Below are 16,674 nucleotides of genomic sequence, written 5' to 3' on the forward strand. Positions count from 1 at the left end.
CCCTGCACACATTACCCCGCTCGGCTCCGCCCCACCCGCACTCCGCCCTCCGCATGTATACACTGAACACACACACACCTAGATAGTCACCTGTCAGCAGGTGAACACAAGAGGCTAATGAAACTGGCAGGGGCTAGAGAGCAAATCCAGCAAAACAGAGCATCATTTCCTGTAACATATAATGTATAATGAAAAAAGAATGTAAACAGGGGTTCTCTTGCCGGTATACCATGCTGGTACTAACCTGACTTCAAAGTGGACTGGCAGCACCTACCAATGTGATACCGGCAAGGGAACCCCTGTTTTCGTTGTTTTTTCATTATACATTATATGTTACAGGGAGTGATGCTCTGTTTTGCTGGATTTGCTCTCGAGCCCCCTACAGTTTCATTAGCCTCTTGTGGTCACCTGCTGATCTTGTGTAGGTTTTTAAGAAGCCCAGAAAGATGCAGTTTAGAGTAGGACCCAGCAAATGAGGGTGCCGTGAAGTGGTGCTGGGCTAGTATTACAATGGCTATTCTACTATTGTAAATACCTCCAAAAACATTTTTTATTCGGTAGAGTATTTTTGTGGTTTTGCAGTGTGCGAATGTTTTCTTTTTCACATATATTTTTTATCACATACAGATACGCACCTTTTCACATTGGTAGGTGCTGTCAGTCCAGTTTGAAGTCAGGTTAGTACCAGCATGAGATACCAGCAAGGGAACCCCTGTTTTCATTCTTTTTTCATTAGATGGATAGATAGATTGATAGACAGGAGATTATCTGTGTGTCTGTCCTATCTATCTGATCCGTTAGGGAAACAAAAAAATGGTTTCTTTTGACTGTAGCCCAAAGGCATGTAGTGGGAGGGATCTGTCCTTAGACAAATACCGAGGCTGATTCGGCCACTCTTGCTTTAAATTTAAGTTACCGTTTTATAGACCATTGAAAGATACTAAAGACTTTAACATGATTTTTCTCATTACAGATTTAGTTTCTTTAGTCACTGGAGCTTTCCTAAAAATATTCAACATGATTATAGGGAATTTTACATTTGTAGTTTCAGATAAACTTTGAAAATAGAATTACAGACTTACTTGTACAAGGAGCCATCCTGATACTATTATATTAGAGCATTTCCGCTAGTAATCTTCCATTGGCTATAATGGTGGATAGGTTAATAATCTATAAATGTTGGAATATGTATTTGTAAATTTTTAATATGCCTGAAGGAGCCTTGGTGCTCTGAAAGCTTGCTAATCTATTTTTTCTGGTTAGCCTAAAATACTTTAGTCATTCTTGGGACATAGTATTTCAATAGATTTTTCTAGCTAACACGGTACCACAATATTACCTTGTATGGTACATTGTATAAATGTTGGAAGAAAACAAATTGCCTCCAGTCATTGAAAAGCCTAGTAAGTGGGGAGTTTTAAACCACACCTAATGTACAGGTGTAACTTTGCACCAAACTCTTGGCCATGCCGAGGGTGCGCCGAGTCGTCCTCATTTGCATATGAATTCTAAGTTACTTTCTTAGGCACTGTACCAGTGTCAGGCAGTGTTTATCACGATCGCTATCGGGTGATGGTCTCAATTTAATCTCCACTCTGATGTGGTTTGCTGGATCCCTCTTTGTTTTACCATTGTTTTTTTGTTTTTTTCTTGCTTGGCTTTCCTAGCTGTGGCTTGAGTGATTGAGCTGCCTGCAATGACTGTAATGTTACGTGCATGGTTTACAGGCCACTAAAATCCCTCATGAATGTAATATATAGGGCTCGTGATGTATCACCATTGTTGTAAACTGCCTTTTGCATGGTACATGGTTCCATCTAGTCTGCCTTTATAGGGCTCTGTTCACATCTTGCTTGTGCCTTCCAACAGACATTTTCACCACCAGTATTCCCTGATGTATTCTTCTGAAGTAAGGCTCCATTGTATGCCTACCATTGGCGTCTGCCAGGTGAATGGGAGCCCTATGGATAAATTTGGCAGATGGGCTGGGAACATGGCTGATCCCGTGCATTTCTCGTATAGATAATGCCTGTGCACTGCTGTGTAATTATTACTGGATCAGTACTGCATAGTATCCTCTACCAGCTGCATGGCAATCCATGATATAGGACGCTGACATCCGCTTCCCCTATTAATCTGTGTATTTTCTTTTTTTCTTACAGAATTTATGACTCAAACCCAGAACAACCAAACATATTCAAGGTTGAACAGATGGAGCGTCTTAAGAAGGAATTACCTGCAGAAATGCTCCGGAGCTGCCTCTGCCCGGTGGTTAACCACTACGTCTGTGATGCAACGAACTGTACAAAGAACACCGTTCACGCTGAAACCAATGGTGTCGCTAACCACCAGGCGGTGTAGTGCTCGCACGCTTTCACTAGCATCTCAGGGCCGCATCATCTTGTTCTAGCAAAGCAATAGTGAAGCCTTTTCGTTGTCTATTACACACCTTGAGCCCCCCTCGTTCATTATCTCAGTTTATTTATTTTCTTTTTTTGGCCACATCTAGTTGTCATTCCAGTGTATGAATCAGATGCAGGACTTTCCATCAGTGCAAGCAGTGACCTGGTGATGAGGTGACACCCGGCATGATATTACCGCATGTAACCACAGTACCTCAGCAGAGAAGGCTTTGCATTCTTCCTCCAAGTGCAATATTCATTATCAGCACAGCCATTCACAGCGTGCACATTAATCCCTGTACTGTGTTCATAATTGTCTCTGGCCATTGATGGATTACCTCAGTTGCAGACTTTTGCACGGCTAAATGCAGTGGTACGTTGCAAATGTGTCACTGCGTTATCAGCTTTTTGATTAAATTCCAGGAATATGGTGCCACGGTCACCAGGCGTATTGTATTGTATCCTATTCGTATATCTTTATTATATATATGCCTGCTAGGCCAGATGAGCTTACTGCAGTAGGTCCAAGTATAAGGAATTGAATTCTTTGGAACGTTGCACGTACTGCTCGGAGATTCATGTATATCTTCATAGCAGCGATGTGCAGCCTGTTTATTAACATAGGATGTTTCTAAAGGAGAGGAGCAGAACATGGATATTAATATATTTAGGAAATGCTGATTTTGACTGCAAACACAAAGATGAATCATATTTTTTCATAACCCATTCAGGGCCGATTCATCAATGCTTTTACACCAGAGAAGTGGCATAAAAGCTTTGAAAAGTCTCATTTTTGCACAATGGGCCACAGCCGTGCCTGTCAAATTGATCAGACGTGCCTCCAGAAGTGTTACTCCAGTCTCAGGAGTAACATTTCTAGCACGGCACCCACCAGTCATAAAAGGCGTCACATTCATCAAGTGGTGTGAGCACATCTTAATGAAATTGGCACCTTCTTCTCCAGCAAGACTGGTGTAGCGCATTATTGAATCAGCCCCAATACATGGTCTTCATGTTTATATTGTGTGTTAGCGGATTGTACCCATAAGAAATGTATTACAGTAATTACCCTGTAATATCACAGTCCTGAGCGTGAAGCATCCCCACCATAAACTGCTCTGGCACCCACTACAGACAATATTGTACATTCACATCACCTAATGAATGTAGCTCTGTCTTCCGCACAAGCCCCTTATTGTGTGTATCTGCATCCTAGCCTTACACCTACCTACATTTTAGGTATATTGAAGCATTTATCTGAACACGATGGATTCTGTGTACAGCCCATACAGTGGGGTCAGAAGTTTTTGTTTTATAGTAGTGATGTAGGTTATACCATACGCGGATTCTCTTCTCACCACCGTATTCGTTGGACAGACTGTCTTTCCGCTATTGATGTCCGGCTCTGTCTACACATCCACAGTGCAGTAATGGCTGTGTGTACCTCTTTTTAAAATGCATAAAAAGGACTATGCTACCAAATATCCTATTCGCTCTAAAAGGAATGTAAGCAACCCCTTGAGGGGTCCGAAGCCTAAAATGTCTGAAATAGGTCAGTGATGGTGAGTGAATGAATGACATGACTCCTGTAAAGACTGAAGCCATAATGCCAATGCTTCTTAGGGTATGTTCACACGCAGTGTTTTTTCTGCAACCAAAACGAGTGCTTTTGATAGTAATAACGATGCATGTTTTGCGGGAGGTTTTTTTTTTTTGTATAATTTGTCTACATGTTTAATAAAGTTAGCTTTAGTCACCAAAACCATAGCAAAACTTTGCTGCATTTTTTGAGACTTTTGTTTTTCTTTTCTTTAATTTCTCATTGCTTTCTATGGGTGGAAAAAGTAAAAAGATTAAAGAAGTGACAAGCTGTAGAGTTCAAAACGCTGCCGTTCCCAAATTCAGTTAGGAAAATAATCAAGCGCGTGCGTGAGGTTTCCAAAATCTCAAATTTTGCTTTTCCTTTCTGCACAAAAAAGGATGCAAAAAAAATTGCTTGTGAACATAGCCTTCTATAAAATGTAGTAATCAATGCTTGTTGCACATTTTCCATAGATTTTCCATCCAGACTTGTGGACTAAAAATACACAGCAGATTATTGTAATAGTAAAATAAATGAGAATGTAAAATCTCATCCTCTGGCTGTGGACCGTGTCCTTGTGGAAATTCATTTTGTACTGCAGAGTCTTAAATCCACAGCATGTTGATTTTCACGCTTTGTGAAATATAGTGAAATGTACAGAATATCAGTAACAGACTTCACAAGGTGAATAGGTTGCAAGGTATTTTTCTGCCTTGTGTAAGTAAACCCTTAGGTAATGCCGTTGTGCTTAATTTTCATGTTCAACCAACAATGCTTTAAATTATGTTGACCTCTTTGTTTTTTACTCTCCAAAACACAAAGTGCCAAAAGCAATGGCTATTAGTTGGACATAGGTAATATTTCCGTACTTCACAAAAATACAGGCTATACAGTGTATCCACCCATGTCCTGTCCATCGCCATTAACATGAGAACGGCGGCAGCTATAGGCATAGAAGTGGTGTCTAGGTATAGTAAAGTATCCATGCGCTACGCAATGAAACCACCTATAGCGCCACCTGGTGGAAAACAACGGAGTTAGCATTATTATATCGAAAATGGAACGAGAGAGAGAAAAAAAGTGAGTTACAAAGTTGCAGGGCATCATTAATTCAATACAAATCAACACCTTGCTTACAGCAATGCTATGATATGAAACCCATGACCCCAACCAAAACATTGAATAATGGTCACGCATATGGCACTCATTTAACTTTGATGCTCAAAGTGGCCACCATCAGCTGCACTGCACATCTGGACTCTGGACAGCATACTGTATCTTGCTGCACGTTGTGCAATATGGTAGGTGACACATTTGCACAAGCATCTGTGATAGACGACGTAGGTCCTGCAATATTGGTGGAGGGGTGGCATACACCTGCTGTTTGATGTGACTTCACAGAAAGAAGTCCAATGGGGTCAGGTCAGGTGAGCGTGGAGGCCACTCCAGGCAGCCACCATACCCAATGACTTGTCGGAAGGTCTCCATGAGGTATCGCTTCACGTCCGCAGCCTTGGGAGTTTTACACGTTCTAATCATAGAATTTCTGTATGCAAGGTGTCGATTCGTATTGAATTGATGATGCCCTACAACTTTGTCATTCACTTTTTTTCTCTATCTCGTTCCGTTTTTTAAATAAAAATGCTAACTCCGCTGTTTTCCACCAGGTGGCGCTATAGGTGGTTTTCATTGCGTGGCACATGGCTACTTTACTATACCTAGACACCACTTCTATGCCTATAGCTGCTGCCATTCTCATGTTAATGGCGGTGGACCGGATATGGGTGGACACACTGTATACAGAAACAGGCAATGACACTAAAATGTATTAGCTGCATTGAAACCCCTTCTTGTGCTTACCCACATGTTTTGGAAGGTTGTGTATTGTTACCAGTATAAAACTTCACCAGTGTGAGGAGTCACAGCCATCTTGGAGTGGGTGATAAGCATCATCGTTGGGTGGTAAACCTAGTTTTGGGTGTCTCTGAAATAATAAAGCCTCCACACTTCTAAACTTGTTTACCCGACCAATGAAGTCCATGTGGTCCCACATTCCAGGACCAGATGCTCAGCTATTCAGGGGCGATGCGGTGATTGTGACGACCCAGTCAGGTGCTCACTGCACCTCCTGATAACTGTTAATGTTGGGGATATGCCACATCACTTATTTATTACAGCATCTGTAATGTCTGCATGGCTGCTGGTTTTCTTTCTTTGTGGGTTTTGTCATTATAAGTGTTTACTTTCTACTTAATAAAGTGTTTTCACTCTGAATTTAGCAGTTGTATAAATGTGTTGTTGGTTTTTTCCTGTGGGATTGCGCTATCTAACATATAAGGCTGAATGTGTGTGTGTGTGTGTTGGTATCTGCACCGTCGCAGCTACAGCCACAAAATTTTGCACACTCACACGTCTGGACCCCGAGAGCGTCATAGGCTATGTTTTGAGGGGAAATTTTAACCCCGCGCTTTAGTTATTTGCCATAAAACCTCCCTTCATTAAAGCGAATGGAGCTGGGAGCTACAGTGCAGCCAGAACTTCAGAAGAATGTGCAGCCACGCCCTTATATGGAATGTTGGCGTGTCACAATGCAGCCGGGGAAAGAGACAGACGGGGAAAGAGACAGACAGACATATATCTAGAGGGGGAGACATATAATTACATTTCTATCTATTTGTTTTGTGGTTTTTGTGTGCAGAATACATTTTTGTTAATACATTCTATTTTGTTAACAGCAGTTATTAACCCGGGCGAAGCCGGGTAGTACAGCTAGTATAATATATATAGACAATGGGGAAAATAAGTATTTGATACTGCCGATCTTGCTAGATTTCTCACCTACAAAGAATGGAGAGGTCTAATTTTTTATCATAGTTACACTTCAACTGCGACAGAATACCCAAAAAAACCTGAAAATCCCATTGTATGACTTTAAAATTGATTTTCATTTCATTACTTGAAGTATTTGATATAATTGAAAAACAGAACTTAATATTTGGTAGAAACCTATTGTTTCCAATTACAGAGGTCAGATGTTTCCTGTAGTTCCTGACCAAGCTTGCACACACTGCAGCAGGGATTTCGGCCCAATCCTCCATACAGATATTAATATTATTTATGATCAGAATTAGATGGTTTGAGGATTTTCCTGGCTCGGGCTTTTCAGAACAAAAATATATGGTCTGCATCTCTAGCTGTACTTCAGTTATTATCTCCAGCACGAAATGTTTCATGACTGTTTAGCTATAAGCATTTGGTAAAGACTTGGCACCTTTCGTTTAATGTGATAAATCTTAAGTAAGATCACAGGAAAATTAAATAGTCTTTCCTTGAAATATTCACACGTAGCAGTGAACCTAGAACAGTAGAGCACGTCCACATCGCATGTGTGAGCATCTTCTCATTTTGGCTTATATTATAACAATGTGGGGGAGTTGATCACTTCTAGGGAATTTTTCATCTAATTTTCCAGAAAACTAAAGTGTTTTATAGCTGTAAAAATCAAATATATATTTTACATTTTAGATTTAATCCTAACAGGAGTTTGGGACAAATTTGCCTCTTCACAACACATGATGTACTGGGTACGTCATGGATCGTGTCACTGTAACCCCCGCGGGCTGCCGTGGGCACTCCACGGCGATCCGCGCACCTATCAGCTGATTTCAACAGCTGACTTGTGCGTGCCAGGCGCGAGTGGAATCGCGTTCCATCTGCGCCTATTAACCCCTTACATCTCGCTGTCAGAATTTGACTGAGGTGTAAGGGGTTAATAGGATAATTTACCCACCCCCATCAGTAGTCATGTGATGTGAGCATGTGACTTCTGGTGGTTGCCATGGTTGCACACGGTCATGTGATGACTCCTGTAGCTATCATGAGTCACTTTCTCTCACTTCAAGCAGACGTCCGTGTGTGAGAGAAATGAAGTATATATAGATGAAAGAACAACGGGTTTAATGCCATGCTAAAAACCACAGATGCTGTGTAATTAAAAGACTTCTTTTTATTTTCACAGTTCTACGCGTTTCAGAGTCATCTCCTCCTACTGTGTGAGAGAAAAGCAGCTTTTCTCCATATCTCAGATGTGTAGCAGTGATCTGGAGAAATGGAAGAGCAATCAGACTGCTGATAATTTTACCAGGTCCCCTAGGGGACTATAACTAAGTAGAAAAAAAGTTTTGGAAAATATTAAAAAAAAATAAATACAACTTAAAGTTCAAATCGCCTCCATTCGGCCCATTGATAAAGGGTTAAAAAAATAAGAAATATACACATTTCGTATCGCCGCGTTCAAAAACGCCCGATCTATCAAAATATAAAACCAATTAATCCGATCGGTAAACGGTGTAGTGGCAAAATTCCACACGCCAAAATTACGTTTTTTGGTCGCTGCACATTTTACGCAAAATGCAATAACAGGCGATCAAAACATAGCATCTGCGCAAAATTGGTACCATTAAAAACGTCAGCTCGAGATGCAAAAAATAAGCTGTTACTGAGTCATAGATGCTGAAAAATGGGAACGCTACGAGTTTCAGAATATGGTGCAAACAGTGTGCCACTTTTTTTGGGCAAACGTATGAATTTTTTTTAACCCCTTACATAAAAGTAAACCTATACATGTTTGGTATCTACAAACTTGTACCAACTTCAACACATCAGTTTTATCATATCCCATTATATATTCAAAATATCCCACTATTGTGCAATCGCACTTTTTTTTTCCCCAGTTTTTCCCCACACTTGAAATTTTGCCGCGGGAGCTTTGTGACAGCTGTGCAGCGCTGCGCCGGTGATCGATGAGTATGAGAGAGGGGGACACCGACAGACATCGACTGAGAGAGCTCGACAGAGACTGAAAGACAGAGAGAGATCTTTTCTAACCAGAAAGGAATTTACACATCTGAGCATGCGCAGTTAAAAAAAAAACAAAAACTGATCCGTCGGTTTTTTCCTGCATTACAACAGATCCGGCGCCCATAGGCTTTCATTTTACAACACGGTGCACGGAGCCGGTGACCAAAAACGTTCCCTTGTGCGTCTTTTCCGGCAGCCGGACACAAATTTCGCCGCACGCCGGATGAAACGCAAGGGCATCAGGCACAATTCTGCGCTAATACAATTCAATGAGGATAAAAAACGCATCCGGCACTGGATCAGTTTTATCCGGTATTCACCAGATTGTGCCTGACAGCAAAAAAACGGATGTGTGAAAGCACCCTAACAGGTCTGAGAGAGCCAGAAATCTTGCATGTTTTTAGGTAATTAAATACTTATTTTCCACCATAATTTAAAGTAAATAAATACATCTTGCCAAATCAGAGAAGGTGATTTTCTGGATTTGTTTTCTCATTTTGTCTCTCATAGTTGTGGTCTACCTATGATGTCAATTACAGGCCTCTCATCTTTTTAAGTGGGAGAACTTGCGCAATTGGTGGCTGACTAAATACTCCCCCCCCACTGTACCTACACGTAACCTACAATCCTCACAAGATCTCCTCCTCCCTCAATCGCATCCAAGATTTCTCCCATGCCTCCCCCATACTCTGGCGTTCTCTTCCACAACATATCAGACTCTCCCCTACCTTGAAAAGCTTCAAAAGGAACCTAAAGACCCACCTCTTCCAACAAGCCTACAACCTGCAGAAAACCAACAATCCTCCATAGGGCCACAAAAAAAATCTCCACCCTTATGTAGAACACCGCCGCTCCTGTGAGCTCTACGCAGAAACGGAAGGGAGTCGCGCTGTCAGCGGAAACATCACTGAGGTAATGCCTGTGTGTGTCTGATAATGATCAGTGCGGTAGTGCCTGCATGTGCGGTGATGATAGGAGCGGTAGTGCCGGGATGTGTGTGATGATGATGAGTGCGGTAGTGCCTGCGTGTGCGGTGATGATGGGTGCAGTAGTACTGGGGTGTGTGCGGTGATGATGGGTGCGGTAGTGCCTGCGTGTGTGGTGATGATGGGTGCAGTAGTACTGGGGTGTGTGCGGTGATGATGGGTGCGGTAGTGCCTGCATGTGCGGTGATATGGAGTCTCTCTCGCGCGGCTAGAAAGCTTAACATAACGCGTTATTTCACAGGAATCCATTGCCTTTATTATCACACTATGCAAGGCATCTGTCACACGAGTCACACAACGCATTGTAACGGATGCCGCATAACGCAAGTGTGAAAGTAGCCTTAGAAGGGAGGCCACAGAGCAGGTGGTTGGAATAGTGCAGACTGGAGATAAGGGCATGCACCAGGGATTTGCAGCTTCTCTGGAAAGGAATGTACGAATCCGGGAAATATTTTTTGAGTTGGTGGTGGCAGGAGGTGAAGAAGGCTTGGATATGTGGCTTGAAGGAGAGAGCAGAATCTAGAGTTACCCTCAGGCAGCGAGCACGTGGGACGTGGGAGCAGCCATTGACATTGATGGATAGGTCGGTTGGGGGGTTTAGTGATGAGGAAAGCTAATGAATTCTGTTTTGTCCATGTTCAGCTTTAAAAACATATATTTTGTGCTTACACAGTATTTTGTTGTAGAAAAACTCGCCGTAATGAACAGCAAAGTGGATTTTCCATTGCAATAAATATGGAGAATAATAAAGGTATATTCAAATAATTTTTTATATGGAGTTTTGAGCAGATTAGCTTCAAGATCTTCAAAAAAGTGTGTGCCTATGCTATTAGGCTATGTTCAGACAGTGCGTTTTTGCTGTGTGTTTTTTCTGCAGCAAAAACTGATCTCTTGGAAGTAAAAAAAAAACTGCGATTTTTGCTGCATTTTTTTTTCTGCGTATTTGATGTTTCAGTTGTCTACAGTAAATCTTTAAATAAAGCAAGTTTCCTTCACCACAAAAGCAGCAAAAAATTCAGCTGTGTTTTTTTTCTCTCATTGTTTTCAATGGTGAAAAAAGCAGCAAAAACGCCGAAAGAATTGACATGCTGCTTCTTTCAAATAGTCAGCGAAAATGCAGCAGTTTTCCATTTCAGTTGGTAAAAAAAAAAAGCGTGTGTCTGTGTGCAGCAGATTTCTGGAATCTCCTAGGTTTTGTTGGTACTGTAAAAAGCAACTTTTTATTTGCATAAAACCAATGCGCAATAAAGCGCAGCAAAAATGCACTGTGTGAATATAGCCTTATAGTGCCGATGTTAGACTACTGTACCGCCCCTGCAGTGGTCGAGCCGCTTGGATCCGGGGTCTGCTGCTGTGGCTCGAGGGTCTACGGACCCAGGAGCTTGCGGCCTCTCAAATCCGAAAAGGGGGGGGGCTATTTATAGTGGATAAGAGTTTGTGATGCCACCCGTGGTTCGCGGTAATAGAGTACCGCCGCTGCCAATGGGAGTACCCGGGGGAGATGGAGTGGGACAGCCAGATGGCGTTCCCTCCACAGTACCCTGCTGTGCTTTCAGTCTCAGACCGGTTATTGAACTCGAGCTGCTGACCGTCCTCCAAGACTAGATCCAGGCACCCAGTCCCAATACCCTGCGACCGGGTCTCCGACTCCTCTGGATCCAGACCACCGTCTGCAACCCAACCTTTCACTCCCAGGGAGCCACAATCAACCCTAGTTCCTCACTACTCGAGGGCTACTACAGAACTGACTCTAAGCTCTGCTCTCCACTTCCTCCCTCCCACCAGTCTGCCTGACCCCTAGGTGGGTGGCCCTATTCCAGCTCAGCAGCCCACTGGTGTGTCTGACAGGGTGTGGTGCGAGGTGTGGTTGGGATTTTGGATGCTGATGGAGGCAGTACTACAAGTTCGGAACCCAGAACCATGGGGGGGTTGAGTCCTGCACTAAGAGATAAAGAGCGTGCAGTGCCCTGTGACGACCTGAATAGTCCAGGGGCGTCACACCACGGTCACATGTTGAGTATTTGGTGGTGTTTTTTTTTACCTCCGTATTTGTAGTCAAAGCCAGGAGGGAACAATCTGAGGAAAAGTAGAATAGAAACACGGGCACCACTTCTGTATCATTCACCCAGTGCTGGTTTTGGCTACAAATACTGAGGTAAAAAAACTCACCAAATAGTGTGTGCACATACCCTAAGGCAGGCTTTGCACGCTGCGACATCAGTAACAATGTGTTACCGATGCTGCAGCGATAGTCCCGCCCCCGTCGCACGTGCAATATCTAGTGAAAGCTGCCATAGCGATTATTATCGCTACGGCAGTTTCACACGCACATACCTGCCGTGCGACGTCCCTCTGGCCAGCGACCCGCCTCCTTCCTAAGGGGGCGGGTCGTGCGGCGTCACAGCGACGTCACACGGCAGGCGGCCAATTGAAGTGGAGGGGCGGAGATGAGCAGGACGTAAACATCCCGCCCACCTCCGTCCTTCTCATTGCAGCCGGCGGCAGGTAAGGTGAAGTTCCTCGCTCCTGCGGCTTTACACACAGCGATGTGTGCTGCCGCAGGAGCGAGGAACAACATCGTACCTGTCGCTGCACTGGCATTACGGAAATGTCGGAGGCTGCAGCGATGATACGATAACGACGCTTTTGCGCTCGTTCATCGTATCAAAAAGGATTTGCACGTTGCGATATCGACTGCGACGCCGGATGTGCGTCACTTTCGATTTGACCCCATCGACATTGCACGTGCAATGTCGCAACGTGCAAAGCCGCCCTTAGGCCATGTGCGCAATCAGTAATATTATGGCTGTGAGAGCATCCATCTCCTTTCAGCACAGTTATACTTGGTGCCCACCAAAAACGTTCATATATTGGCAGACGGTTGGCATATGTTGTGTGAGACATAATGAGGTGGAGAATTTTCCTTGACTTTTGGACAGTATGTACAATACTATGACCACGTGCCCACGGACGTACGGTAGCCATGGCCGCGCTCCTACTACACACCAGATCCCAAGCAATAGGTAGGATGTTCTCAGGGACGTAACTCGGAACCAAAGGAAGGTGGCATTCTGGCGCATTGGCATGTTTAGGCATCTGAGAGGCCGCTTACTGGCACAGGATACGTATCCTGGCAAACAAAATGGTTTTTGGTCTGGCTGGTACTTTATGACCACTGGGGCAGGTACTATTGTGGGGGGGGGGGGACACACTGTTGTTATGAAGTGAACTAATTTTCTAAATAAAATGGCGAGTTTCCTTTGTTTAGGCCTCTATACTTATTGTTGTCCCCTAGCAGAGCTCCTGTACTTATTTCTTTAATGAATTTAAGCAAAATAAAAGATAATTTTTGGTTCTAGTCTCTCTTCTAGGAGCTGCATTTTACTAGCCTGAAGCCTTCTTGTAAACGGTTTTATTGCTATGTCTGACCAAAGCAAAATGATTACTAAGTCCACATGGTTATATGTGGAGCTGACACGCTGGCCATGATAGAGTACAGGAGAAGATTCATTATTTAGACGTCGGAGGCATTTGCCCTCATTCAATATGGCCGCCGACAAAGATTGCAAAAAAAAAAAACAAACAACAAACCCCAAACAAACTACATCTCCCATGAAACAACGCGACATCGCCTGACATAGACGGTGGCCGGAGTGGGTCAGTGTCGGTGTATTGGTGCAGCAGACAGGTCAGACTGCGCTGCAGGTTGTAAGGTTTGCGGAGATTCCAGGGAACAGACATGGACAGCTCCGGGAAAGAGCGAGAAGCCGTGCAGCTGATGGCCGAGGCCGAGAAGAGGGTGAAGTCCTCGCAGTCCTTCCTGAGGGGTCTCTTCGGGTGAGAGCAGAGAGGAGGAGGAGGAGGTGGGGTTGCAGCTGGGTGCATGGAGCAGGAGGAGGTGGGGATGCAGGCTGGGTGCATGGAGCAGGAGGAGGTGGGGATGCAGGCTGGGTGCATGGAGCAGGAGGAGGTGGGGATGCAGGCTGGGTACATGGAGGAGGTGGGGATGCAGGCTGGGTACATGGAGGAGGTGGGGATGCAGGCTGGGGGCATGGAGCAGGAGGAGGTGGGGATGCAGGCTGGGTACATGGGGGAGGTGGGGATGCAGGCTGGGTACATGGAGGAGGTGGGGATGCAGGCTGGGTACATGGAGGAGGTGGGGATGCAGGCTGGGGGCATGGAGGAGGTGGGGATGCAGGCTGGGTACATGGAGGAGGTGGGGATGCAGGCTGGGTACATGGAGGAGGTGGGGATGCAGGCTGGGTACATGGAGGAGGTGGGGATGCAGGCTGGGTACATGGAGGAGGTGGGGATGCAGGCTGGGTACATGGAGGAGGTGGGGATGCAGGCTGGGGGCATGGAGCAGGAGGAGGTGGGGATGCAGGCTGGGTACATGGAGGAGGTGGGGTTGCAGGCTGGGTACACGGAGGAGGTGGGGTTGCAGGCTGGGTACATGGAGGAGGTGGGGATGCAGGCTGGGTACATGGAGGAGGTGGGGATGCAGGCTGGGTACATGGAGGAGGTGGGGATGCAGGCTGGGTACATGGAGGAGGTGGGGATGCAGGCTGGGTACACTGAGGAGGTGGGGATGCAGGCTGGGTACACGGAGGAGGTGGGGATGCAGGCTGGGTACATGGAGGAGGTGGGGATGCAGGCTGGGGGCATGGAGCAGGAGGAGGTGGGGTTGCAGGCTGGGTACACGGAGGAGGTGGGGTTGCAGGCTGGGTACACGGAGGAGGTGGGGTTGCAGGCTGGGTACACGGAGGAGGTGGGGTTGCAGGCTGGGTACACGGAGGAGGTGGGGATGCAGGCTGGGGGCATGGAAGAGGTGGGGATGCAGGCTGGGGGCATGGAGGAGGTGGGGATGCAGGCTGGGGGCATGGAGCAGGAGGAGGTGGGGATGCAGGCTGGGTACATGGAGGAGGTGGGGATGCAGGCTGGGGGCATGGAGCAGGAGGAGGTGGGGTTGCAGGCTGGGTACACGGAGGAGGTGGGGATGCAGGCTGGGGGCATGGAAGAGGTGGGGATGCAGGTTGGGGGCATGGAAGAGGTGGGGATGCAGGCTGGGGGCATGGAACAGGTGGGGATGCAGGCTGGGGGCATGGAGGAGGTGGGGATGCAGGCTGGGGGCATGGAAGAGGTGGGGATGCAGGCTGGGGGCATGGAAGAGGTGGGGATGCAGGCTGGGGGCATGGAAGAGGTGGGGATGCAGGCTGGGGGCATGGAAGAGGTGGGGATGCAGGCTGGGGGCATGGAGGAGGTGGGGATGCAGGCTGGGGGCATGGAGGAGGTGGGGATGCAGGCTGGGGGCATGGAGGAGCTGGGGATGCAGGCTGGGTACATGGAGGAGGTGGGGATGCAGGCTGGGTACATGGAAGAGGTGGGGATGCAGGCTGGGGGCATGGAGCAGGAGGAGGTGGGGTTGCAGGCTGGGTACACGGAGGAGGTGGGGATGCAGGCTGGGGGCATGGAAGAGGTGGGGATGCAGGCTGGGGGCATGGAAGAGGTGGGGATGCAGGCTGGGGGCATGGAGGAGGTGGGGATGCAGGCTGGGTACATGAAGGAAGTGGGGATGAAGGATGGGTACATGAATGAGGTGGGGATGAAGGATGGGTCCATGAAGGAGGTGGGGATGCAGGATGGGTGCGCGGAGGAGGTGGGGATGCAGGCTGGGTACGCGGAGGAGGTGGGGATGCAGGCTGGGTACACGGAGGAGGTGGGGATGCAGGCTGGGGGCATGGAAGAGGTGGGGATGCAGGCTGGGGGCATGGAAGAGGTGGGGATGCAGGCTGGGGGCATGGAAGAGGTGGGGATGCAGGCTGGGGGCATGGAGGAGGTGGGGATGCAGGCTGGGTACATGAAGGAAGTGGGGATGAAGGATGGGTACATGAATGAGGTGGGGATGAAGGATGGGTCCATGAAGGAGGTGGGGATGCAGGCTGGGTGCGCGGAGGAGGTGGGGATGCAGGCTGGGTACGCGGAGGAGGTGGGGTTGCAAGCTGGGTACGCGGAGGAGGTGGGGATGCAGGCTGGGTACGCGGAGGAGGTGGGGATGCAGGCTGGGTACGCGGAGGAGGTGGGGATGCAAGCTGGGTACGCGGAGGAGGTGGGGATGCAGGCTGGGTACGCGGAGGAGGTGGGGATGCAGGCTGGGTACGCGGAGGAGGTGGGGATGCAGGCTGGGTACGCGGAGGAGGTGGGGATGCAGGCTGGGTACGCGGAGGAGGTGGGGATGCAGGCTGAGTACATGGAGGAGGAGGAGGAAGTGAGTGTGCAGGCTGGGGGAGGAGGGGGATGGAGAGGAGTTTTCCAGGGATGTCATATTATCAGTCCTGTCATTTCTCTATGGAGGAATCGTGTTGGTCCCTGCAGATTGCAGACACTGCCTGGAAGTTTCTATCACTGGTGTATGAATATTTCCCAGTGGCTGTCCATATGATGTCACTATGTCATGACCTGTCACCAGCAAACCGTCCTCTGGCTTCTATATCGTGACGTCCTGATGATCACAATCACATCTTGTCCTGCCCTGAAATTCTCATGGTAATAAATCCATTGTAAATGGTGACAATCTGCAGCACTCTCCTCCATTCACGTCATTTCTATAGCAAAGTGTGTGGATCAGAAGATCCGCGGAGTGTCTGTGTGAACATAGCCCAACAGCTGCGTCCCATGCTGCGGCTGCCATGTGCCTCCCATATCTGCACCTACCTACATGGGTGAAGGAGGGCACGACTTAGTAGTAGTGCTGGGATATTGCCTGAGTATTCCTGAGTTCCTTCACCTCCGATGGTTGTCTAGTGGGCACCCCTTCACTGCCAGTAGTTTGAGAGTGGGGGTAACA

At 47.0% G+C, this 16,674-nt stretch overlaps 2 protein-coding genes across 5 annotated transcripts in view; both read left to right on the plus strand.

Moving 5' to 3' along the window:
- GPCPD1 (glycerophosphocholine phosphodiesterase 1) overlaps positions 1–4,927 on the plus strand; it is a 169,807-nt gene extending 164,880 nt beyond the window's left edge. For 2 of the 4 annotated variants that reach the window (XM_075339315.1, XM_075339316.1), the window contains exon 20: positions 2,163–4,927. In XM_075339315.1, coding sequence (XP_075195430.1) covers positions 2,163–2,361 — 199 coding nt within the window. In that variant the 3' untranslated portion in view covers positions 2,362–4,927. The remainder of the gene's footprint in view (positions 1–2,162) is intronic. The other 2 variants (XM_075339317.1, XM_075339318.1) reach the window with 2 other exon arrangements.
- Positions 4,928–13,455: 8,528 nt separating this feature from the next.
- NAPB (NSF attachment protein beta) overlaps positions 13,456–16,674 on the plus strand; it is a 63,475-nt gene continuing 60,256 nt past the window's right edge. Inside the window, exon 1 of the mRNA XM_075339319.1 lies at positions 13,456–13,667. Coding sequence (XP_075195434.1) covers positions 13,570–13,667 — 98 coding nt within the window. The 5' untranslated portion in view covers positions 13,456–13,569. The remainder of the gene's footprint in view (positions 13,668–16,674) is intronic.

This window comes from Anomaloglossus baeobatrachus, chromosome 3 (assembly GCF_048569485.1).
Source record: "Anomaloglossus baeobatrachus isolate aAnoBae1 chromosome 3, aAnoBae1.hap1, whole genome shotgun sequence".
In the NCBI taxonomy this organism is placed as follows: Eukaryota; Metazoa; Chordata; class Amphibia; order Anura; family Aromobatidae; genus Anomaloglossus; species Anomaloglossus baeobatrachus.